Source organism: Taudactylus pleione, unplaced genomic scaffold (assembly GCF_031769625.1).
Source record: "Taudactylus pleione unplaced genomic scaffold, aTauple2 ptg000522l, whole genome shotgun sequence".
Classification (NCBI taxonomy): Eukaryota; Metazoa; Chordata; class Amphibia; order Anura; family Myobatrachidae; genus Taudactylus; species Taudactylus pleione.
Window position 1 is genome coordinate 4,369,028 of NW_028284924.1, and position 24,866 is coordinate 4,393,893.

The 24,866-nt window shown below is 44.1% G+C and overlaps 1 protein-coding gene across 1 annotated transcript in view; it reads left to right on the forward strand.

Annotated features, from left to right (window-relative positions):
• Window positions 1–22,762, forward strand: part of GTF2A1L (general transcription factor IIA subunit 1 like) — a 110,767-nt gene extending 88,005 nt beyond the window's left edge. The window contains exons 7-9 of the mRNA XM_088450733.1: window positions 2,184–2,417; window positions 20,445–20,534; window positions 21,894–22,762. Coding sequence (XP_088306859.1) covers window positions 2,184–2,417; window positions 20,445–20,534; window positions 21,894–22,001 — 432 coding nt within the window. The 3' untranslated portion in view covers window positions 22,002–22,762. The remainder of the gene's footprint in view (window positions 1–2,183; window positions 2,418–20,444; window positions 20,535–21,893) is intronic.
• Window positions 22,763–24,866: the final 2,104 nt, after the last annotated feature.

Below are 24,866 nucleotides of genomic sequence, written 5' to 3' on the forward strand. Positions count from 1 at the left end.
GCTGTGATGGTTACCGCTCTGAGACGCAGATTGAAATTACATGGAGAGATGGTCTTTCAATGGGCAATCCCGGGAGATAATGGTGGCGTCTAGCCGGACGCAGGCATATTGCAGTCAGCAACTGCTTCTAAAGATGCAGTTGCACCGACACAGGAGGCCATGTTCAGACAGCGTAATTACACCTGCCAAGGATGCTACAATGGTGCGTCTGCATATGTGCCATGATGTCACAGCTCTGCTGCCAGTGGGCGTCTCTGTAGGTTGAGAATTGGTTGAGACATTTGCATAAAAAGACACAGATACGGTTGTGGATAATGAAACCATTGCGGTGGTGACTGCGTGCACCCTCTGAATCGGGCCAATGGCCGCCTGTGGTTAACGGGGTTTGCTGCAGTTGAGTATCCTGTCTAACCCAGCTCTGATCAGTTATTTTATGCATGAATTTGGTAACACCGGCGCTCTTTCAGGTTATCTGATAACTTAATTCCAATAAATAGTAGTTTTATGGCAAGTCCACTAGATGGGAAGGAGAAACCAAACATTTCTACAATGTTCCCAACAGGAAAAGTCTAACTTGTACTCGAGGCTTTTAGACACAAAGGGAGAGATGTATCAAGCCTTGGAAATAAATAATGTGGAGAAGTTGAACTTGCCAACCAATCAGATTCTAAATGTCATCTATCTACCACAGTCTTTAAAATGACAGAAGCTGATTATTTGCTTGGGGCAACTACTCCACTTTATCTCTCTCCAAGGCTTGATACATCTCCCCTAAAATACTGCCTGTAACCTAATTGCGGACAAGCATCTGGTAGCTTACCCAAACTGGCCCATTTATATTCATTTTTAGTTTTATTTCAAAGCCTAAATCATGTTATAAAGCATGGAGATTATATTATTATGTGGTAACCGGTCTCTTCAAATGTGGACAGATTTCTGGAAATGCTATCCTTTGCAATCAATCTAATGATGATCAATTGGGATATATTCTAATGATCTTATTAACACCAATTCTGAGGAGTCATCAGGCAGCTCCACCCTCAGCAAATGACAGCAGAAGTGCTGAGACAGACAAACAGGAAGCCAGCACCAGCAGCGGACCGCGGTCAGATTTAGGAGGGCCAGTGCCAGCAGACAGGGCTCTCTGTTAATGTGCAGCCTGGGGATTTGGGGGGGAGGGGGGGCATTGTAAGTGTGACGAGGAGGGAGAACAAACAGCAGCAGGGGAGCTTGCGCACAGACCCTATGGGATGCGTCTGTGGATGGTGAAATGTGAAAACATTAAACACCCACTGCCTCTCCCTAGTCACAGTTTTCTGTATGCTGTTACGGTATTTAATGCACTGTATATAGGTTACAGCAAGACGGCTTTTAATCTAACTTTAATTGCTATTAAACTCCCCCCCCTAATAATTTAATTAATTTACATGTAGGCGGCGGGCCGGGTGAGTAGTGGGGTTGTGCTGACAAGGGGAAGGTCCAGAGGAGTGGGGGTGGGCCCCCTTATCATAAGTGCCCTGGGGCCCCTGAAGGCTTAATCCGGCCCTGTGTATAAGGCATCTAGTCTCCGTTCATCAGGAATTGCCCAGACCACAGATTGACGCATATATGTAATTTTAAAACCTGTGTTGGAGAAATCCCAACCGCCACCTGACTTGTGGTACAATATAGTAATTTCTAATGTTCGCTGTTCCTGTTTGTAGTTGATGGTGCCGAGTCAAATTTTTTTCTATGTATCAAACAGAAGATGGTCTGCGTACCTGATATGGTAATGTTATAATTTTGGGTGTTTTGCCTGTTCTTCCACCACTTTTAGCCATTGTTAGTTAAGTCTGAGAGTCAAATGCGCTATTACAACTTACCTTACATTTTAACTTCTATATTTGTCATATGCAAAGGAGTAAATCAAATTAGGTTTAAGATCCTTGCACCTGCAAGTAAGTGTGTCTGTATGCAGCACTTACAGTACCACCGGACTTGTACATTTCTGTTTGGGTCCGGTGTGAAATCGGGTCGCGAGGGGAGGGGCCAGTTGCTGTGCAGTTTCCGGTGTTTCTATGCTGTTCCAACGGCAATTCGCACCTAATTGGATCGACCCCCAAGGTGTTTGTGACTTGCCCTTTAACAACTAAATAAGCAATTGCATATAGCAAACAAAGCATATGTCGTGTTTTATATCCTAGGTGCCTACAGTGGAGAAACTGGCATCTCTCAGTGACATAATTCAGGTAGATGGGACGGGAGACACTTCCTCTGATGAAGAGCTATGCGTTGTGAAAGAGGTCGATGAGAATGAGTTTCTAGGGATTATTGATACAGAAGATCTTAAAGCTCTGGAGGAAGATGATTCTGGGTCCAACGATTCAACCAGCAATAGTAGTGACGATGAAGATCCAGAGATTGACATCATTGAAGAGGTACAGTACATGCAGTGCTGAGTGTGCAAAGTTTATTTGGGTTGCTTGAGATAGGCGGCAGATTCTAAAGCAGCAGGGCTTATTTGGCCATAGAGGTGTGGTAGGTACAGGAAATGTAAGCAGATCTCATAGTAGTCTCGCCTACAGTTATATGCAGTTCTCCTCAGCCAGATACACTGTTTCAGAGTTTGCAGTCTCTCCTGGCACAATGTATTCCATTCACTTACTGTACAGTTAAGTTGCTTCCATAAATATGGCCTGAGAGCTACATAGCATCTGCGAGTGTGGAGTAATAACGTTTACTGTAGTTCACTTGCTGTGAGTTAAGCTGGGTAAACACTATGCGACGCGCGTTTCACTGATTGGGTTTGGTTCACAAGGAGCTGTCTTGTGAACAAGCCACATTGGCGAAACGCACATTCCGGAGACACGGGACCCTTGATTCCGCAAACTGAGATAGTAGCAGTCTGAGACCTGTAAGTACTCAATAGTTTGACAAGAAAGTCACAGAAAAGAGCTGAGCTCAATATTCTAATTTTGCCAGTGTATCCTAGTGTTTAATATGCACATTCTGAACAATGACTGTATGTGAATACAGCTACTGATTGCAGTGTTCTCCCCAGGCATTTTTTTGCGGGTGCACCACCCGGGAAGAAATAGCCTACCACCCGGCACTTTGGGAGCCTGCAAGTGGGGATAGTATCTGGGAGCTGTATAAATAGGACCAGATCCTACAGACTTTGCAGCTTTTTCATAATCAGACGACTGGGCCTCTAATAAGAAGAGGAGAATTTATATATAAAATGTTATTTCAAATTTAAAACATTTTATTATTGCAAGGGGTCCCCACCCGGCTACTTCTTGATGCCACCCGGCTGGAAAAAATTTCTGGGGTGAACACTGCATTGTATTTATTGTTGTCAAATAATTTATTTATGATTTTGCATATGCTCTGGACTGAGGAATACCAACTTAGGACCAGCTTTTAATTGTCCTTTACTGCATGTACTCATATATTTTACCTTGTGTTGATATTGAATTTATAACCTGGATTCGTTATATACTAGTGTAGGGACCTTAATTATTCCCATATTTGCATTGGTGTGATTTTTAATATTTGTATGTATTTCTATCTCTACCTTTTTCTACACACCCTCCACATATTTCGCCCTTCTTTTTTTCATTAGCATTTTGTTTTTTAACCATTCATTTTATTCTTTATAACTACTGGGATAACGGATGTACCTAATAGAAAGAAATAGCCAAAACTGATGCCGACATTTCCCATAAATACCATACATAAATGTATTCTGTGTATGTGTATGTTATGTTATAAGTAAGTCCAAATATAAGGATTTAAGCAATTTCTCTAATATTGGTACATCTGCCTGTGTGTACGGGTGACCCGCTGACTAACCGAAATGCTGGCCGCAGGAACCGCCGACAATGACATCACTATCGGTTCCTGTGGCCAAGCATGTTGGGTGGCGGACTGCTGTGTATTCACAATTTGTTTGTGCAGAACCATTACCTAATAGTTGGATTGGTCGGTCCAGGGGTGTATCTAGGGGTCTGAGCGCCCCTGGCAAAGTAAGGCACTGGTGCCCCCGTATGTCGCTCCAGGCTCCCCTGTGTCACTCTAGGCTATCCCCTCATGTCTCTACAGGCCATCTATGTGTCTCTCTCCAGTCCTGGTCCCAGTCCTAGTCGCAGGGAATTACAAATCAGACTTGAAGCAAAATAAATATATACAAATTGCTAAAAGACACAAATGCACAATTAAAAAATAAAACAAAGTCTTGAAAGACAGAACAATCACACACGTTTGCATCTCTGACTGTTTGAGGCTTACCCCACCTCTCCTACTCGTGGCTCGACCCCCTACCAATGCCGGATTAAGGCTTTGGGGGGCACAGGGCACTTAAGACAGGCATGAACCTTAGGTCTACAATAAAAAGCACAGTGTCCTCATTCAGAAGAGAGTTAAAATGTTGTGGTAGATTTTAAAGAGACAGTCAATACTTTCACATTTTGTAGTGTGTTGTGCTAGATACAGTCTAATTTCTCTACCACAAGTACTGTACAAGGCAATTTAGGGCCGTATACAATTCTGAGCGAAAAGCCGTTTTTGCATGGTTTTTTTTGCGAACATTTTGCCTGAAAATTTTTCTCCGTATTCAATTCCAGTCCGTTTTCGTCTATGCTAAATGTCAATGCACTGAAATAGGCGAAACTTTTTCTCCACAGAATAGCAGGAGAAAAGAAGTGCAAAATCTATATTTTGGGGTGCAGATGTTGGGAAACCACTCAGAACCCTTGGTACACCCCCCTAAAGGACATTTCATCCCAAAAAATAAATACAAAATTCCAGGAACACCCCGAAGAACGCTTTTGATATTTGGGGCAAAAATGAAAACTTGGGGGAACAATGTAAAAAACTAGCAAAATAAGCTTCTGGGGTGCTCTAAGAAGGGGCTAAGTGTTCTTGGGATTGCAGGTGCTTCTATGACGGAGGAATTTCACTTTTAGTAAAGCTTCACTTTAGAGACATTAAAATATGCTAGTACCCATTTTCAGGTACCCCAAATTTGATGGAACTACTTATTAGCTCCATAAAACACTGCATTATGCCATCCTTCACCACTTTTACCAAGACGCTAATAGCAAGCAATTACCACCACTTAAGTACCCTAACTAGTTCAATTAGGGCTAATACTAAACTACCATAATGATTTCTGAAGTCAGCCCATCTTTTTCTGGGGTACAGAGTGATTCCCCCAATTCATCCTGCACTTTTCACCTATTTCACATTCGCCGGGTTCCGTTTTCACCTGTTTGGCAATTGAATATGGAGTAAATCGGGAGCGCGCATGAAAAGTTTTCGCATCCAAAACACGCAAAGACGGCGAAAAGTCAGGCAGGCGGACCTTACTCGCCGATGCAAAACTAATTGAATACTGCCCTTAGTCATAAGCCAGGAAACCTACTATTACATGAAATATTGATATATTCCAACTTCTACCACCCATATTCTATACTATGATTACTCAAGTTCCCCCCTCCTATTCTACACTGTGTATACCCACCTTCTCCCACCCATATTCTACACTGTGTATACCACCTTATCCCACCCATATTCTACACTATGTATACCCACCTTCTCCCACCTATATTCTACACTGCTTCTTCCCCCTATTTTACACTATGTATACCCACCTTCTCCCACCCATATTCTTCACTGCTTCTTCCCCCTATTCTACACTATGTATACCCACCTTCTCCCACCCATATTCTACACTATGTATACCCACTTTCTCCCACCCATATTCTACACTATGTATACCCACCTTCTCCCACCCTTATTCTACACTATGTATACCCAGTTGCTTCCCCCTATTCTACACTATGTATACCCACCTTCTCCCACCCATATTCTACACTATGTATAGCCACCTTCTCCCACCCATATTCTACACTATGTATACCCACCTTCTCCCACCCATATTCTACACTATGTATACCCACCTTCTCCCACCCATATTCTACACTGTGTATACCCACCTTCTCCCACCCTTATTCTACACTATGTATAACCACCTTATCCCTCCCTTATTCGACACTATGTATACCCAGCTTCTTCCCCCTATTCTACACTATGTATACCCACCTTCTCCCACCCATATTCTACACTATGTACACCCACCTTCTCCCACCCATATTCTTCACTGCTTCTTCCCCCTATTCTACGCTATGTATACCCACCTTCTCCCACCCATATTCTACACTGCTTCTTCCCCCTATTCTACACTATGTATACCCACCTTCTCCCACCCATATTCTACACTATGTATACCCACCTTCTCCCACCCATATTCTACACTATGTATACCCACTTTCTCCCACCCATATTGTACACTATGTATACCCACCTTCTTCCACCCTTATTCTACACTATGTATACCCAGTTGCTTCCCCCTATTCTACACTATGTATACCCACTTTCTCCCACCCATATTCTACACTATGTATAGCCACCTTCTCCCACCCTTATTCTACACTATGTATACCCACCTTCTGTACCCAGTTTCTTCCCCCTATTCTACACTATGTATACCCACCTTCTCCCACCCATATTCTACACTATGTATACCCACCTTCTCCCACCCATATTCTACACTATGTATACCCACCTTCTCCCACCCATATTCTACACTGTGTATACCCACCTTCTCCCACCCTTATTCTACACTATGTATAACCACCTTATCCCTCCCTTATTCGACACTATGTATACCCAGCTTCTTCCCCCTATTCTACACTATGTATACCCACCTTCTCCCACCCATATTCTACACTATGTACACCCACCTTCTCCCACCCATATTCTTCACTGCTTCTTCCCCCTATTCTACGCTATGTATACCCACCTTCTCCCACCCATATTCTACACTGCTTCTTCCCCCTATTCTACACTATGTATACCCACCTTCTCCCACCCATATTCTACACTATGTATACCCACCTTCTCCCACCCATATTCTACACTATGTATACCCACTTTCTCCCACCCATATTGTACACTATGTATACCCACCTTCTTCCACCCTTATTCTACACTATGTATACCCAGTTGCTTCCCCCTATTCTACACTATGTATACCCACCTTCTCCCACCCATATTCTACACTATGTATAGCCACCTTCTCCCACCCTTATTCTACACTATGTATACCCACCTTCTGTACCCAGTTTCTTCCCCCTATTCTACACTATGTATACCCACCTTCTCCTACCCATATTCTACACTATGTATACACACCTTCTCCCACCCATATTCTACACTATGTATACCCACCTTCTCCCACCCATATTCTACACTATGTATACCCACCTTCTCCCTCCCTTATTCTACACTATGTATACCCAGCTTCTTCCCCCTATTCTACACTATGTATACCCACCTTCTCCCACCCATATTCTACACTATGTATACCCACCTTCTCCCACCCTTATTCTACACTATGTATACCCACCTTCTCCCACCCTTATTCTACACTATGTATACCCACCTTCTCCCACCCTTATTCTACACTATGTATACCAAGCTTCTTCCACCCATATTCTACACTGTGTATACCCACCTTCTCCCACCCTTATTCTACACTATGTATACCCAGCTTCTTCCCCCTATTCTACACTATGTATACCAAGCTTCTTCCACCCTTATTCTACACTATGTATACCCAGCTTCTTCCCCCTATTCTACACTATGTATACACACCTTCTCCCACCCATATTCTACACTATGTATACCCACCTTCTCCCACCCATATTCTAAACTGTGTATACCCACCTACTCCCACCCTTATTCTACACTATGTATACCCACCTTCTGTACCCAGTTTCTTCCCCCTATTCTACACTATGTATACCCACCTTCTCCCACCCATATTCTACACTATGTATACCCACCTTCTCCCACCCATATTCTACACTGTGTATACCCACCTTCTCCCACCCTTATTCTACACTATGTATAACCACCTTCTCCCTCCCTTATTCTACACTATGTATACCCAGCTTCTTCCCCCTATTCTACACTATGTATACCCACCTTCTCCCACCCATATTCTACACTATGTATACCCACCTTCTCCCACCCTTATTCTACACTATGTATACCCACCTTCTCCCACCCTTATTCTACACTATGTATACCCACCTTCTCCCACCCTTATTCTACACTATGTATACCAAGCTTCTTCCACCCATATTCTACACTGTGTATACCCACCTTCTCCCACCCTTATTCTACACTATGTATACCCAGCTTCTTCCCCCTATTCTACACTATGTATACCAAGCTTCTTCCACCCTTATTCTACACTATGTATACCCAGTTTCTTCCCCCTATTCTACACTATGTATACCCACCTTCTCCCACCCATATTCTACACTATGTATACCAAGCTTCTTCCACCCATATTCTACACTATGTATACCAAGCTTCTTCCACCCATATTCTACACTATGTATGTCATCTTCTCCCACCCTTATTCTACACTATATATGCCCATCTTGTTCCCCCCTGTTGTACACTACTGTATGTATGTCCACCTTCTGCCACCCCCATCCTACACTGTTTACCCACCTTGTATCCCTCTAGTCTACACTATGGTTGCTTGTTTTGTGTAGACTCCCTATTTCTGTGACAATCCCTCAGGCCTCACCTCACAGTCATGCTGCAACTCCAGAACACCACCTGCCCCCTGTCATCCCTGCAGTTTGTGTGGCCAGTGTTTGTACACTGAGCCTGTGCAGGCTGCCACTGCATGCTCATTGCTCACTCATTGGCTGGCCACAGAGCAGGCCCAGCAGAGGAGCTCCGTAATCACTGATCTGCGCTCATGCCATGACCAGTGATCCAAGCGGCAATCCCCACTCCTACACTCAGGGCCTGAACCCATTCGTGGGTACCCCCACTTTCCCTGCGTCCCGCTGAAACCCACTCACGGGTGCCCCCGCTGTCGAGTGGAATACAGTCACGGGTGCCGCCCCCCTTCCCCCGCTCTAAGCCGGAACCCACTCGCGGGTGCCCCCCTCCCTTTCCCCGTTCTCGGCCGGAACCCACTTGTGGGTGCCCCCCTTCCCCCTCTCTCCGCTGGAACCTCCGCTGCTCGGCCGCAGGTGAGTCCCCTGTATTGCCTTATCCATAATGCGGCCCTGGCACCCCCCCCCCTTGGCCGACGCCCCTGGCCAGTTTCCTCCTGGCCAAGGGGTAGATACATCCCTGGGTCAGTCCGTAGTGCGGTAAGCCCAGCCATCGTACCTGTGTGTACCTAGCATTAAACACTTGTCTGGCCAGCTGCAGCCTACAGATGTGTCCACATACATTTATCCTACTTGCTCGTTAAACAGCGACTCTGTAGCGCAGAGTGTATTTTCTTGCGTCTTTTTCCCTTTAAAATGTGCCTTATTCACAAAGTGATGCGAATAGGACGTACAAGCAGCTTATGGTGATTGATGATTTGCAGCATGCCTGTATTCTGTGTGTGTGATTGTAGGTGTATGTGCATGCAAAATGCTACGTTAGTGTCACAGCCGCAGTTGCTCACAGAATATAGGCATGCCGCATGTCATTTTAATCACCACACGCTGCTGTATGTACTATTCGCATCGCTTTGCGAATAAGGCGCATTTTAAGGGAAAAGTCGCACGGAAAGACGCTCTGTGCTACAGAGTCTCGCACGGTGCTCACGTGTTATGTGTAATGCAAGGTGTAGCGCATGTAGGATAGATGTATGTGGACACATCTGTACTTCTATCTTAATTTCCTTCTCCACAGGTGGTGGCTCTCAGACACTAGTCCATGCAAGCATGCTGCAGGCGCTTTGTTATGATGTCACAGTAGAGGCATACTGCTAGAGAAGCTGTATTGCTTATAAAGATGCTGTGGATGATTGTCATTAATTACCACATTCATTACACCTAAAGGGGCTAATTCTGGGTTGAGAGTAAAGCAAAAAAAAACCTGTAACTATGCACCTGGTAAAACCATGTTACACTGCAGGTGGAACAGATGATACAAAATTTGCAAAGGGATTTAAAGTTCAAATCTATTGCAGTGTAAAAATAAAGCTGTCAAGTATTTGTGGGTTACATGCAAACCAGACAGTATTTACCCTGAATGCAGCAATAATAAATGTTTTTGCACCCCTTGCATTGCAGCATGGTTTGTTCCAGATACAAAGTTTCTCCCAACTCAGAATCTGCTGCAAAGTGTTAATGTAATACCAGGCTGCCTTTATCCGACCATCATTATCATGTTAAAGAGTCAACAAACAGGGATTCACAGAAACCTTTACAAAATATAACTCTGCAGAGACCAAACTGAAACAGACATATACACATTTATTGGGCAGAAATTATCGTCTTTACAAATGTTTATACACTGTATAGGTTTAGCTTTTAATTTTGATTATCAAAAGTGAGAGCAAGCAGAGTGTAGGGGTAATCCTAACAGAGTGATGCTGCACAGTTTGTGATGTCATACAGGTTGGCTGAACCAGTACACCAGGGTTTTGAGAACTTTCTCCTTCATCCACTAGGGGACACTAGAGGCTTCATGATAGTGGGGTATAGATGTTTGCTAACCGGGAGCCGGCACTTTAAATTTAGAAAGTGTGACTAGCTCCTCTCCCTTTATACCTCCCTACAAGCCAGTCTTAGTATTGTGCCCAATAGAGATGCTCTCCCTCTTTGCCCTTATCTCCTACTATATATCTGTCTCTACTCTTACACTGTCCACTACTCTACTGTATTGTTTGTATGTCAGTATTGTGCACAATGGCTGGAAGAGGATCTAAAGCTTCACAGAAACTTTCACAAAGTGCGCAGAAAAGTTTACACAGGGACAATCATCTAGCTCCCTGTTGTGTGACAATTGTGATTCAGAGCGGCAGGCTCAAGGATCACCCCAGACGCAGGAACCGCCGTTTTGAGCGGCGCAGTTCACTTCTGTTATGTCACACCTGTCTGCAGAACTGGAGGCCTCTCGTAAGGATAGAGAGGTTTCTAGATCTCTGAGTTCTACTCTCTCACCCCCCTGAACCAGCCTGAGCTCGTTCCAAAGTCGGTGGAGGATGAACAGGTTCCAGAAGCTTTGATTTTAGCAATACGTCCGGTATTAAACGTGGAGAAAGAGGACGAGGGTTCTGCTCGGCCGTCTAACTTTAGTAAAAAGCAAAGACAGGCTGCCTACTTTCCAGCATCTGAAGAGCTGGAAAGAGCTGGACCTCTGCCTGGAAACACCCTGATAAACAATTCCAGGTATCCCGTCGACTTTTGTCTCCTATCCTTTCCCTATAGAAAGCAGGAAGCTATGTGAGACTCCACCCTCTGTAGATCCTTCAGTGTCTTGTCTGCCCAAAAAGACGGTTCTGCCAGTACCAGGGGCCATTTACTTAAGAGACTTCTGAGAGGAAGTTGGAGAACACCCTAAAGTTCATTTACACAGTAGCGGACGTGATTCTTCGCCCTGCGCTAGTAGGCTGCTGGGTCAATAAGGCGATTGAAGCCTGGGCTAAACAACTATCCGAAGAATTACAGACAGGACTCCCAGTTTAGGATCTTATTCCTTTAGCAGAACAGATTGGGGAGTCGGCTGCTTATCTTGGCGAGGCTTCAAAAGAGGTATGTAATCTCACTCCTAGGTCTTTCCGCTCTAGCAATATCTTCCCGCAGAGCTCTTTGGCTGCGACAATGGCAGGCTGATGCCGAATCAAAGAGGACCCGAACTGGACAAGTGGATCTCCCAGGCTACGGGGGGTTAAATCTAATATCCCCTCAGCTGCTTCGGTTTCTGTAAGCCTTATTCAGGACCATCCTTTCATGCCCCAGGAAGATGTAGAGGCTGTTCCAGAGGACGACCTACCATTTCTCATGGTTACATAGGTAGGGGTAGAGCCGCAGCACCTCTACACACCAGGACAATAAGCCCGTCACCAAACCCAGTGCATGATGGGTTTCCCTCTCATGTAGGGGACCCCAGGGAGGGTGCTCATCTTCGGGATTTCAGGGCAGTAGGGCATAATCTTGTCCGGACGCCTGGGTTTGGGACCTCATCACCCAGGTGTACGAACTCGATTTCCAGATCCAACCACCTCCTCGGTTTTTCACCAAAGGTTTGCCAGTTACCAACGGCAGATGGGTCATGATACACGAAGATGTAGACAAACTTCAGGTCCCCACACATCAATTAAAACAACGGTTCTACTCCAGCTTGTTCGTGGTTCCAAAGCCAGACGGATCGGTCAGACCTATTCTGAACCTGAAGGATCTCAATCCCTATCAGGATGGAGTCCCTTCAATCTGTCATTGCGGGGCTCGAGGAAAACGAGTTTCTGGTGTCTTTGGGCATAAAAGATGCCTATCTCCACATCCCCCATCTGGCCGCTTCACCAAGCGTTCCTACGATTCACAATTCGGGGCTCACATTTTCAATTCCAGGCTCTCCTTCGGACTCAGGGAGTCACGATTGTCCCTTACCTGGAGGATCTCCTCCTGAAAGCTCCTTCCAGGGACCAATTATTACAAAACATACTGATGACTCACAGGTTCCTCATACGACACAAGTGAATCCTGATCTTTCCCAAGTCCCATTTGCAGCCAACACAGAGGCTTCAATTTTCTGGTGATGATTCTGGACACTGTAAGTCAGAAGGTCTCATGAAAAAGCAACTTCCATTCAGGAGATGGTGCGGCTGATCTTACAACATCGATGAGTATTGGTGCATACAACTCCTCGGGAAGATGGTTGCGACCTTCAAAACCATCCCATACGGCCGCTACTACTCCAGGCCTTTTCATCTAGACCTCCTCTCCCAGTGGTCAGGATGCCATTTATTCCTTCATCAATGAGTGAAGCTGGCCCCCAGAACTCGGATATCTCTTCTCTGGTGGCTAAATTCATCTCACCTGTTGGAGGGCAAGAGATTCGGAGTGTGGAATTGGATTCTCACCACCACAGACGAGAGTCTGAGGGGGTGGGTGGTAGTGACTATGGAGAACCACTTCCAGGGCCGCTGGACTCCACATTTTGGAATTACGGGCAGTGTTTTATGCTCTTCATCTAGCGCATCACCTGTTGCGGGATCAAGCTACCAGAGTCCAATCAGACAACGCCACGGCGGTGGCGTACATAAACCGACAAGGGGGCACCAGAAGTTGGGCAGCAATGAAGGATGTAAGCAGCATTCTTCTCTGGGTGGAGGAATTCGCCGTGGCAATATCAACAATATTTATTCCAGGCGTGGACAATTGGGAAGCCGACTACCTCAGTCGCCAGGACGTACATCCCGGGGAGTGCCACTCCATCAACAGGTGTTTCAACAGCTTGTTCAGGGGTGTGGCCTTCCACAAGTTGACCTCATGGCGTCCAGACACAATCATCAACTGCCTCTGTACTGCTCTCGGACAAGAGACCCGGAGGCCGTGGCAGTGGACGCACTCTCAACACCCTGGCGGTTCCGATTCGTCTATCTGTTTCCGCCAATTTCTCTTCTGCCTCGGCTTCTGCAACGCATCAAGAGGGCCGGGGTTCTGTTAGTGGCTCCAGATTGGCCCCGCAGAGCTTGATATTTCAACCTGCGTCTACCGCTGATAGACAATCCGTGGCCTCTACCGCTGCGAGAGGATCTCCTGCAGCAGGGTCCTTTTGTCTATCCATACTTAAGGCGGCTGCGTTTGACGACGTGGCTGTTGAAAGGGCAATTTTAAGGCGAAAGGGAATCCCATCTACTGTAATCCCTACCATGCTCTGGGCCCGGAAGGAAGTTATTTCCAGACACTACTATCGTCTCTGGAAAGCTTATGTGATCTGGTGTGAACGGCCCAGGCTCCTCCTTTTCCTGCAGGCAGGATTCTCAGCGGGCCTACGTCTTGGATCCCTGAAGGCTCAGGTTTTAGCACTGTCCATTTTCTTCCAGAAGAAACTGGCCTTACTCTAGGATGTTCAGACCTTATTGCAGGGGTTATTCATTTGCAACCACCCTTTGTCCCTCCCATTGCTCCGTGAGTTTTGGATCTCGTCCTCTCTTTCTTGCAGTCTTCACTGTTTGAACCGTTACATACGGTTGAGTTTAAGTACCTTTCATGGAAGGCGGTACTTCTCCTTAGCCCTGGCTTCGGTCAGGCGAGTTTCGGAGCTCAAGGCTCTTTCCTGTCGTCTTCCGTACAGGATATTCCATGCGGATAGGGCTGAACTCTGTACGCAGATGGCATTCCTTCCTAAAGTGGTCTCTGCGTTCCACATAAACCAGCCTCTTGTGGTCCGGTTCTTCCAGAGGACTCGCAGCTTCCAGATCTCTGGACATCGCTAGAGACCTCAGGATCTACTTGGATGGGACCGCATCTCTATGGAAAACTGATTCCCTGTTGTCCGGTATGATGTCGCTCGTCCTGGTTTGCCAGCTTCCAAGCAGACTATTTTTACGCTGGATCCATCTGACCATCAGGCAGGCCTATGTGGCCTCCTCTAAGGAACCTCCGGCTTCCATCAGAGCGCATTCCACGCGCTCGGTGGGTGCTTCGTGGGTGGCTGCCCGCGGGGTTTCCTTGACTCAACTTTGTCGAGCGCCCACTTGGTCAGGCCGACATACCCCTGTCCGGTTTTATCGTGTTGATACGCTCATGGCCTCTGCCTTGCATTATGGCCATGCTGTTTTGCAGGGTTCTCAGCGCTCTCCCGTCCGGGATGGGATTTCTGGGACGTCCCCACTGTCATGAAGCCTCCAGTGTCCCCTAGTGGATGAAGGAGAAAACGGAATTTTGGTACTTACCTATAAATCCCTTTCTCCGATTCCACAGGGGACACTGGACGCCCACCCGGCACTGTTCCTTCCTGCCATGGTTGGTTGTCATTCTATGTTATGACTGGTTGTTTTTCTTTGTTCCACTGGTTTTTAGAACCTTTTTACACATGTTATGTTTTGTTTGTCATGTGTACTTGTTTTACCTCCTCCTCTACAGTTTGCCTTTCCAGCTCTCCTCGGCCAGAGTTTCATAAGACTAGCTTGTAGGTGGTTATAGTGCCAGCTCCCGGTTAGCACACATCTGTACCCCACTGTCATGAAGCCTCCAGGGTCCCCTGTGGAATCGGGGAAAGGGATTTATTGGTAAGTACCAAAATCCTGTTTTTTAACTTCACGAGTAGGGCCTTGGCTTCTATAATGCTATGTAATGTAATGTTAGATAGAATATGCAAGTGAATTTATTCTTCCTGCCAGTTGGCAAAATAATAATCTACTGTAAACATTAGCTACATAGCTTTAGAGCCAGTCATGTCATCTTAAAATCATAGGTTTTTCAGCGGGATCCGGTCACAATCCCGACAGTCAGGATGCTGGCACTTCGAATGCCGGTGCTGGAATCCAGACGCCTTTCAGAATCCTGTTGCCGGCATCCCGACTGTAAGTACTGGGTTTAGGGGGAGGGTTAGGGTTGGGCACTAAGGGGGAGGGTTAGTTTTACGGTGCGGGGAGTAGGAGTTTAGGTTTAGGCACCAAGAAAGAAGAGGGGGAGGGTTAGAATACTGACCGACAAATGTTTGTAACCTAACCCTGTCCCGAGAATCCCGAGCACCGGCGTCACCTACCCAAGCCGTTCAGCACCTATTTAATCTGCAGTCAACGCGGTTATGTCAGCTGAATAATTAGTGTTAACTTTATTTTATTTTAGCACCTAATGTGTATTTTTAGTTTTTAGGACTTGGCTGAGCCAGGAGTAACATTACCCCTTTCATTATTGTTGCACATTTTACATGGAAAATGTCCTGAAAACGGACTCATCGTTGTTAATTATGCAGAATTAACATGATGTAGTTCTGACGTTTTCTTTTTTAATCAATGATTTGCTGCCCGGCGCTAATGTTGAGTATTGTTTTAATAAGCTACTGCTTTAAAGTACATTGGTGCTTTTTCTTCTCATTGATTCTTTATAGTGAATTTCTGTTATGCTGTCACATCTTTAGGAATCAATTAATTTAATTGATTTACATGTGTTGGATAAGTCTGTGTTGCATTATTGTCTGCGCCTGGTTCAAATGTATTTAGTGTTTCTCTTCATGGCTTCCAAATCATTTGAGCTCTAAGCTGTCACATAAATTACTGGTTTCCTTTAGAGGGATGTAATGATTGAATTATTCAGACACTGCCACATATTTGCCGTAAATAATAGACCAAACATCAGCTCACCATGCACATAGAATATTATACAATAATTATTTTAGAAGTCAGTAGTTTAATATAAACACCTTAATAACTGTTATTAAATGTGCAATATTGCATACTATAAACGCTACCTTTGATATGAATTTATTTTGCAATTTATTCTTTGGTTACACTTTGTCAGTTTTGTTGCATATTTTGTATTCCTAAAGCATTATATAATTTATAGAGCCTACCTCCTTGGCAGAGTTCAAGTCAATAATAAATTCTAGGAATTCTTAAATGAGGAAACAACTACAGCAAATATAAATGCTCGAGTCACATAAAGCAGAGAGGTAAAGGAGGAATCATTCAAATAAAGAAACATTAACTTAAGGCACTTATGAAGACACACATCAAATACATATTAGACATCTGTGGGGCAGCATTACTGCCTCACAGCACTGAGGACTTGGCTTCGAATTCCACCATGGCCCTAACTCCTTGGAGTTTGTATATTGTCCACCTGCTTGTGTCGGTTTCCTCCGGGTTCTCTGGTTTCCTCACACTCTACAAAAATATACTGGTAGGTTAATTGGCTCCCAACAAAAAATTAACCCGAGTGTGTATGTGAATGTGGTAGGGAATATAGATTGTTAATTCCACTGGGGCAGGGAGTGATATGAATGGCTAAATATTCTCTGTGCGCTGCGGAATATGTGTGCGCTATATAAATAACTGGTAATAAATAAATCTCGGTGACATTAAATACCGTAAGACATGGGTCTTCAACCTTTGGCCCTGCAGCTGCTGTGGAACTACAGATGCCAGGATGCCCTGCTACAGTTTTAGAATGCTGTTATATCAAAATGGTGGAAGGGCATGCTGGGATGTGTAGGTCCACAGCAGCTGGAGGGCCAAAGGTTGAAGACCCCTGTCGTAAGATACAGTATACACATTGACCAAATCTGGCACAGCACATAGCGGTCTTCAAAAAGAACAAAATGTACGTAAACTGATGCTATCAAATTAGGACTCCTCACCTCCCACACATACAAAATATCTGGACCTATATAGCAGCATGACCAAATCTAATGGTATTCATGATTGGGTCATGGTATAATTCACCAGGGTCAGCCATTTATAGAGATTAGGCTCAGAGGAATCGGTATGAAATACCGCCGGCCGCACGGCTGCCCGACAGCGCTGGAAATCCTGATTGACTATACTAACCTACCCCCCTAATCTCCCCTCCCCCCAAGTGCCTAACCCTAACCTCCCGGGGGGGTGCCTAACCCTAAGTCCCCCTCCGGGAGCCCTAAACCCAACCCTTCACCCCCGCGGCTGTCCGCTCGCGGCGCCCGGCATCCCTTAGATCGGGATGCCAGTATCCCGGCGTCGGGGAAATGAGCGGCGTTACATCTAGACGCCGGGCATTTCGCCCTCGCCGGGATACAACAGTCGGGAAGCCGGCTGTCAGTAAAATGTCAGCCGGCTTCCCGATTGCATCCCGGCTCAGATACCACCCAGGAATGAGCAACAATCATTTTAGCCAACGTGAAAAGAGTAAAAATATGTTTAGTGAAAAGAGTAAAAATATGTTTAAAAGGACATTTGTCTAAAGTTTGCTTTTTGAACGAGTCATGGGTGTCTCTTGTATGGCATCCCACATTTATAGCCAAAATCCATGTACTTGTGTACTAAGTATGTGCCAGAAAGTACATTTGAAAGCTTTACACTTTCAGCATAAAGAATGAATATGCAGGTTCATAGGTAACAAACTGTGATGGGTGCGGTGTACACGGTGACGTATGCTGTAGTTGGTGCAAGGAGGAGGTAACCTTTCTCGTAATGCCCAATGACCAGCCCCATTCCTTGTCCGAAACGCGTTGGTAATCCCTCTCCCCTGTTAGAGAATGCAAGGCTATAGAGATATTTCTGCGGGTGCAAATATTTGACATGAGTCTAGGATAAAAATAATAAAATTTAATTTGGGTACTCGGGGCATAACATAATCTCAAATGATTTCAGACAGTGATCACCCTGTCACACCCATAATGGTCTCTTAATTTACTCAGCTCGTGGAACCTGGCCTTGTGGCGCAGCAAAGTATTTGGGTCAATACCCGTACCAACTAATGCTATTGGAACTGTATAGTCTTCTGAAAAGAAAATGTTTATATATAATTTGTGTGGGTACTGCATAAATAATTACTGATATTGACATTGGACTGTGACCAGCCCAAAAAGTGCCAAAATACATTGGCGAAGCAGTTACTTTTTATTTTTTAAGTATATACCCTTTATGCATAAAAACCAATCAAAATCTGAGCTCTCACCCATACCTTACTAAAAGCAGACTCCTTTATCAAACAGCCAATGTTCATGTCCTGGTGTAGTCAGAGATACCTCTAGGTAGATAATTAATAGCAGGAACCTGTGGAGATGATGTGTGAGATTATAAAATCAAAACAATTAATACCTGAAAGTGTATCCTAAGTGGTTGAGTGACTGCTGAACAGGGTATGTAAGCCTCCAAATATTGGCCTGACTCATCTCATCAATTTGTTTAGCAAAATCAGAGGGCCTATTGGAAAGGGGTCCTGGGAGTGTTGGCCATCTGCCATTAATTAGCGCAATCACATGGTTAAAGTCACTCAAACACACTAGTGGCATGTCAGGGGAAAGAGCCATTGAAGGAGGTACATTTTTTTTTTTTAAGACAAGTTTGCTATAAGTGGCGGGGTATAGACCGCTAATAAAATAATAGTATAGGAGCCAATTAAGGCTCTGATAAACACACATGTACCCTGTGGATCAAGGTAGATCTTTTCCAAATTTAAGTTCAGCTGTTTTCTGGCTTCTCAAGTGTTAACACCGCTATTCACCATATATGTCACCTATAAATATGCACTTACAGTTGTATTCCCTTATACACTTAAAAACCAAATACATTTTTATTTTATGATTTTAACATTCCAGGTGAGGAAACTGAGCCCCCACAACAGATCTACTCAGACTTGACCAGTCATAATGAACACCAGGGAACCGAGGGTCAGATCCACCTGAGATCGTACCCAGGCAGAGCTAGAGCACCAAGAGACCAGCCATGTGCAAGGAAGAAATAATGAAAACCCTTTACAGTATAAACACACGAAAAAGTCACAGAATCATATAAATAAGTGCCAGCCCTTTTAGCTGTTTAGAGAGGTGCTTTGGGCCCGTGTTCACTTGAATAGGATAGGCTACATAGCAGTCTGTGCACAGGGCACACAGTGACATAGGTGTGAGTGGTGGGTGAATAGGAGAGGTTACATAGCAGTCTGTGCACAGGGCACACAGTGACATTGGTGTGAGTGGTGGATGAATAGGATAGGCTACATAGCAGTCTGTGCACAGGGCACACAGTGACATTGGTGTGAGAGGTGGATGAATAGGAGAGGCTACATAGCAGTCTGTGCACAGGGCACACAGTGACATTGGTGTGAGTGGTGGATGAATACGATAAGTTACATAGTAGTCTGTGCACAGGGCACACAGTGACATAGGTGTGAGTGGTGGGTGAATAGGATAGGCTACATATCAGTCTGTGCACAGGGCACACAGTGACATTGGTGTGAGTGGTGGATGAATAGGATAGGCTACATAGCAGTCTGTGCACAGGGCACACAGTAACATTGGTGTGAGTGGTAGATGAATACGATAAGTTACATAGCAGTTTGTGTACAGGGCACACAGTGACATAGGTGTGAGTGGTGGATGAATAGGATAGGCTAGATAGCAGTCTGTGCACAGGGCACAGTGACATTGGTGTGAGTGGTGGATGAATAGGATAGGCTACATAGCAATCTGTGCACAGGGCACACAGTGTGAGTGGTGGGTGAAGGCGCTGCTGGTCACGTGGGCCACTCCCGGCAGAGGATTCCTATGGAAAGAAATGCAACCATAACACCTCAAATAAGAAAAAAAAAATGTTGGCACAAATACCTGAAATATGGTAAAGTCATCTTGTCCATTAGCAGTCCTTCACCAGCTGTTAATGCTGGGTATATTACTAATGGTTCTTAGATGGATGCACCAGGAGCCAGTGTAACAATAAATGTAATAACACATTCGTGATTCCTTGCCCTACAATAATTAGCAGTTAATCATGAATTAGCTAGCTGCTAGCGTTATGTAGAGGTTATGTTTATGCACTGATGTCATAATGAGAGGGGTTTCAATTGGCGAAGCAAAGTCCTTTAAGGCCCCAATGACCCAACATGTTGCTTACTATTGAAATGTATTAGGAAATTACACTAATTTGTGGGGTGTTTTTTTTCCAGGATCCTTTAAATTCTGGCGATGACGTGAGCGAACAAGAAGTTCCAGACCTGTTTGATACAGACAACGTAATAGTGTGCCAATATGACAAGGTAACACATATTTTTAGTTTAGTCAGGTAAGGCTTTTTGTATGTCTGCATCTGTACGTGAAATTCCATATCTTAAAGTGGAGAATTCCTATCTTCTGACTAAAGAAGGTGTTTTTGAGACCTTTATTACTATTTTAGTTATGACCACTTGTGATAATGTTATGAAGGATTTCTCTTGTAATGCCCATTTTCTGTTCTTTGTTTTGGGTTCTTGTCAGTGAAGTCCATTATTTGTTGGTTATGTTCCTTGTATGTGTTACATTTTTAAATGTATTAGGCTTAGAGATTGAATGAGGGTAATTTTCCATTAAGATAGATTCTCTTAGTTTTTGAACTTGCCCGTCATGGTTAAAGTCTATAAAAGTTATGTTAAACGTGTCAAAAAGTATAATTTTTGGCGTAGTTTTTCATTTATTTTTTTGCTGCAGCAGTTCTGGAAAATGTAAATTTTGGAATTAATCTAATTCTATCCCCATTTTCCCTCAAGAACATTTTAGTTTAGGTGACTTTATAAATAATGGTAGTTTTTATTACCTATGTCTTGCAGCTACAATAGACTTTTTAGTGGTGGCAGAGTGTCATCCCTATTGTTGATTGAGCCAGTGTGCAGCCTGTCCGTTTTCTCTGAGGCACCTTCTTAAAGCAGGGTACACACTTTGCAATTTTTGGCCCGACAAGGTTATATCTGTCAGGGCCGATAATTGTCTAGTGTGTACGCAGGACCCGACAGCCGGTCTAAAACCCGTACGATCAGCTCCCAATATAGAGTGTTCTGCACATCATCAGAACGGCATCGTTTGGAATTTGTCTTGTGTACAGAGATCGGCCCGATCCTGCATATAAAAAACATCACCTCAGCAATTTGAAGTCCAGTTGATCGTTTGAAACTAAGCAATTATTGTGTGGTGTGTACGCTCCACATCTGGAGTTATCGGGATTGTTTTGGTTGTCCGAAATTTGTCTAATCATTGGCAAATCTGTCAGGTGTGTACCTACCTTAACAAATAGTCATGAGGACAGCCGCTGGCGCTGTAACGTAGCATTTCGCATGCAAATACACCCTTAGTCGCACACAGAATACAGGCATGCTGCATATCATTTTAATTAGCAGAAGATGCTTGAGCGTCCCATCACTTTGCGAATAAGGCGAGTGTTTATTGCCCACCCCTGCCCCTAGGTTCATTAAAGTTAATGCAGTCACCAAATCATCAGGGGGTTAGCCTAGCTAAGAAAAAGAGATTCATTATTTTTTCCAGTGTGTCATAAGCTGTCATAAAATACAGATTGCTCCCAGAAGGAAGAAGAGATGTTTCCGTACAATATCCCTTTTTTTTAAAAATGTATTTATTTATTTCATCAGATCCACCGAAGTAAAAACAAGTGGAAGTTTTACTTAAAAGATGGAGTCATGTGTTTTGGAGGAAAAGACTATATTTTTTCGAAAGCAATTGGAGAGGCGGAATGGTGAAGCTGATCCTGTTTAGGAAGGAGCGCACACTTCTATGCTGTGTTGCAATAAACTATTCTTGTTCATTGAAAGAGGGCTCCCCTGTCTTACATTATGGCACTATATATTTTTGTTGTCAGTGGTATTTTTTGCGTTCAGTGCCATTTTTTTTTTTCACCAGTTGGAATGGTATCACAAAATGAAATACTGTTTTTGTTTAATAATAATTGTATTTAAGAAGACACTAAAAGTCTTCAGTGTCAGGGTGTTGGCTGGAAATGTATTAAATTTCTGTGATAGATTTCTCCTGTTTATAAACCGTTTGGAAAACAGCCTATCTGTCTGTCAACTCTAAGGTAATAAAGTATTTGTTTTTGTATTAATCTGGAAATTAACTTACCGTACTTCTTGTTTCTTGTCATCTGGGAGTTTAAGGTGCTGCAGAAACTCTGGCTTCCTCCACCCAGTAATACATCAGACAAGTAATAATTACATGTATATTCAGAGTGGCAAAGATTAAATGATTCCGTGTGATTCTTAAAACAAGAACCTTTATGGCGTCAACCAAATGATTGTTTGTTGCATCATAATTTATTATTGTTGAAAGTTGTTCTTTATTTTCATATAAGAAAGTGACGTCATTTAAACCTTTAATTAGAACTGCTTGCAATGTTTTCCGAAGGCGTTCTACATAATAATAATAAGTACTCTATCAATTGGAGCCCTTTTTCAAATGTCTGTTTAAGTTGTAATAGTATATAAATAACATTTTTGTTGGAATCCTTGTGCAATAAAAAGTTTAGCAAAAATTGTTTGTTTTTGTCTTTTTTTCCAATTTGAAGTAAACAAACTTTGTTGGCAGAGATCTGTACTATGCAGACAATTACCTATAGACGCAAGAAAAGAGAACAGCATCTTCAAGGATCGAGAGGGATTTGCGCATTTGAGGACCAACTGAGTTGGCGCACCTTACACAGTAGGCTTTGGCAACACCACATTACTAGCAACCTGTGCTGGTCACCTTACATAAGCCTGTGCCTCACCACATTATACCAGCTTTGATAATATACTGTATATTACACTTGCAGCTGGTCAGCAGCATTATTACACCAGCTTATATCCAGCACGTCAATCAGGTTTCTGCTAGACCTATAATCCCGAACCATCACCATATAATTCCTGTCTGTTACCCATCGTTATGATTTTCTAGTAGTTAAACCAGTCAACATCTTTATCATTACACCCGATAGCACCCCCATTCACGTTACCAGCATGCCCTCTAACTGTAACACATTATACCAGCAGCCTGATTCCTTATTATACCCTACTGTGCTCTCATTAAGCAAGCCTTTGCCCGATATTATACCAGCCATTGTCCGATCACAATAGCAGCCATCGCCTCAGTGTCACACTAGCCAGTGACCAATGTATTATATAACGTTTTATTATTAAACCAACATGTGCCCTATTATTACACAAGCCTATTGCCCCTCAACATGCCAGCCCGTGCTCTTATAATATACCAGACTTTTCCCCCTCATACTAACCCACAGCTCTCTATGTACAGTAGCAGTACTTACGCCAGATGACAAATATATCAGTCTGCACACCTCAGTGTTTCTGCCTTTACCCTCATTATACCAGCCTGTGCCCTACCAGGTCAGAATATCAACATGGACTTTAGGTAGACAAACAATATGTCGACATTTAAAAATGTCAAGATGGTTAAAATGTAAACATGTTTATATTATGTTTATATTATATGTTTATATATTTTGACATTTAGCATGTCTGCATACAGTTTTATGCTTATAGTTATGGTTACAGTAAGGGGTTAGGTTTAGGCTAAAATAAAAAACAAAAAAAATATGTCGATATTCTGGTGTCAACATGTTAACTTTCGACTTTATGAACATGTCCACATTTTAACCATGTCTACATTTTTGAAAGTTGACATATAGGTTGTCGACCTAAAATCCATGTTGACATTCTGACTGTCGACGTTTCATACTACACCCCTATAAAACACTAGAACATTATCCTCCACTTAATTGCCCATGTTTTGCAGAATCCCCACACCTATGCCTGACTGACAGGTCTGAGGCAGCTGGTAGCAAAACGTATTTAACAGTTCCTGTATATGCGGATGTAGGAGAGTCTTCTCATGGTTTCCAAATTGCCAGTGTGAAGATCTAAATCTAAATGTCGTCATGGTCAGGTGTCATTAGATACTATGCGAGAAAGTCTATGCAAATGAGCAATGTGAGCTAGGTAAGGATTTGTACAGTATTTGCAAAATAGGACTAAACACAAAACCTCACACACATTTTCTTTCTTCACTTTCGCATCCTTCTAACCCCAGGCCAACATTTCTGTGTGACTGGATCATACACTCCACCAAGAACCTCTGCAATCTGGCTGGACTGATATGCATTAAGTTGCACCTATCCTTGTGTATCAATTCCTATTTCTACTTCAGGGTCCATAGGGTATCCACAGGATACCTTGGGGTATAGGTGTGACGTCAGTCGCAGGGCACCAAAGAGTTAAGCTTTCAGCCTCCCAGGATGCACTGGGTCCCCCTCCTATACCCCGCCCCCGAGCCAAGGCACCTCAGTTTAGTTTGGTGCCCGGCCTGAGTCGGGTGCACCTGTTGGAGTGGGGGCTAGAAGAGCCCCTGAAGCTTTTTCTTCATGCAGCTGTGGCTGCACATCTGGATGAACAGCATGGACAGTCAGTCCTGACGTCCATGCTGTCTTCCCTTCACCCCGCCGGTACCAGAACGCCGGTACTGATCCGGGGATGCTGGTGGGCATCTGGGGTCACAGCTAGCGGTGACCCCAGATGTTCCGGACCATGGCCGGATTCAAGGGGGACAGAGGTAAG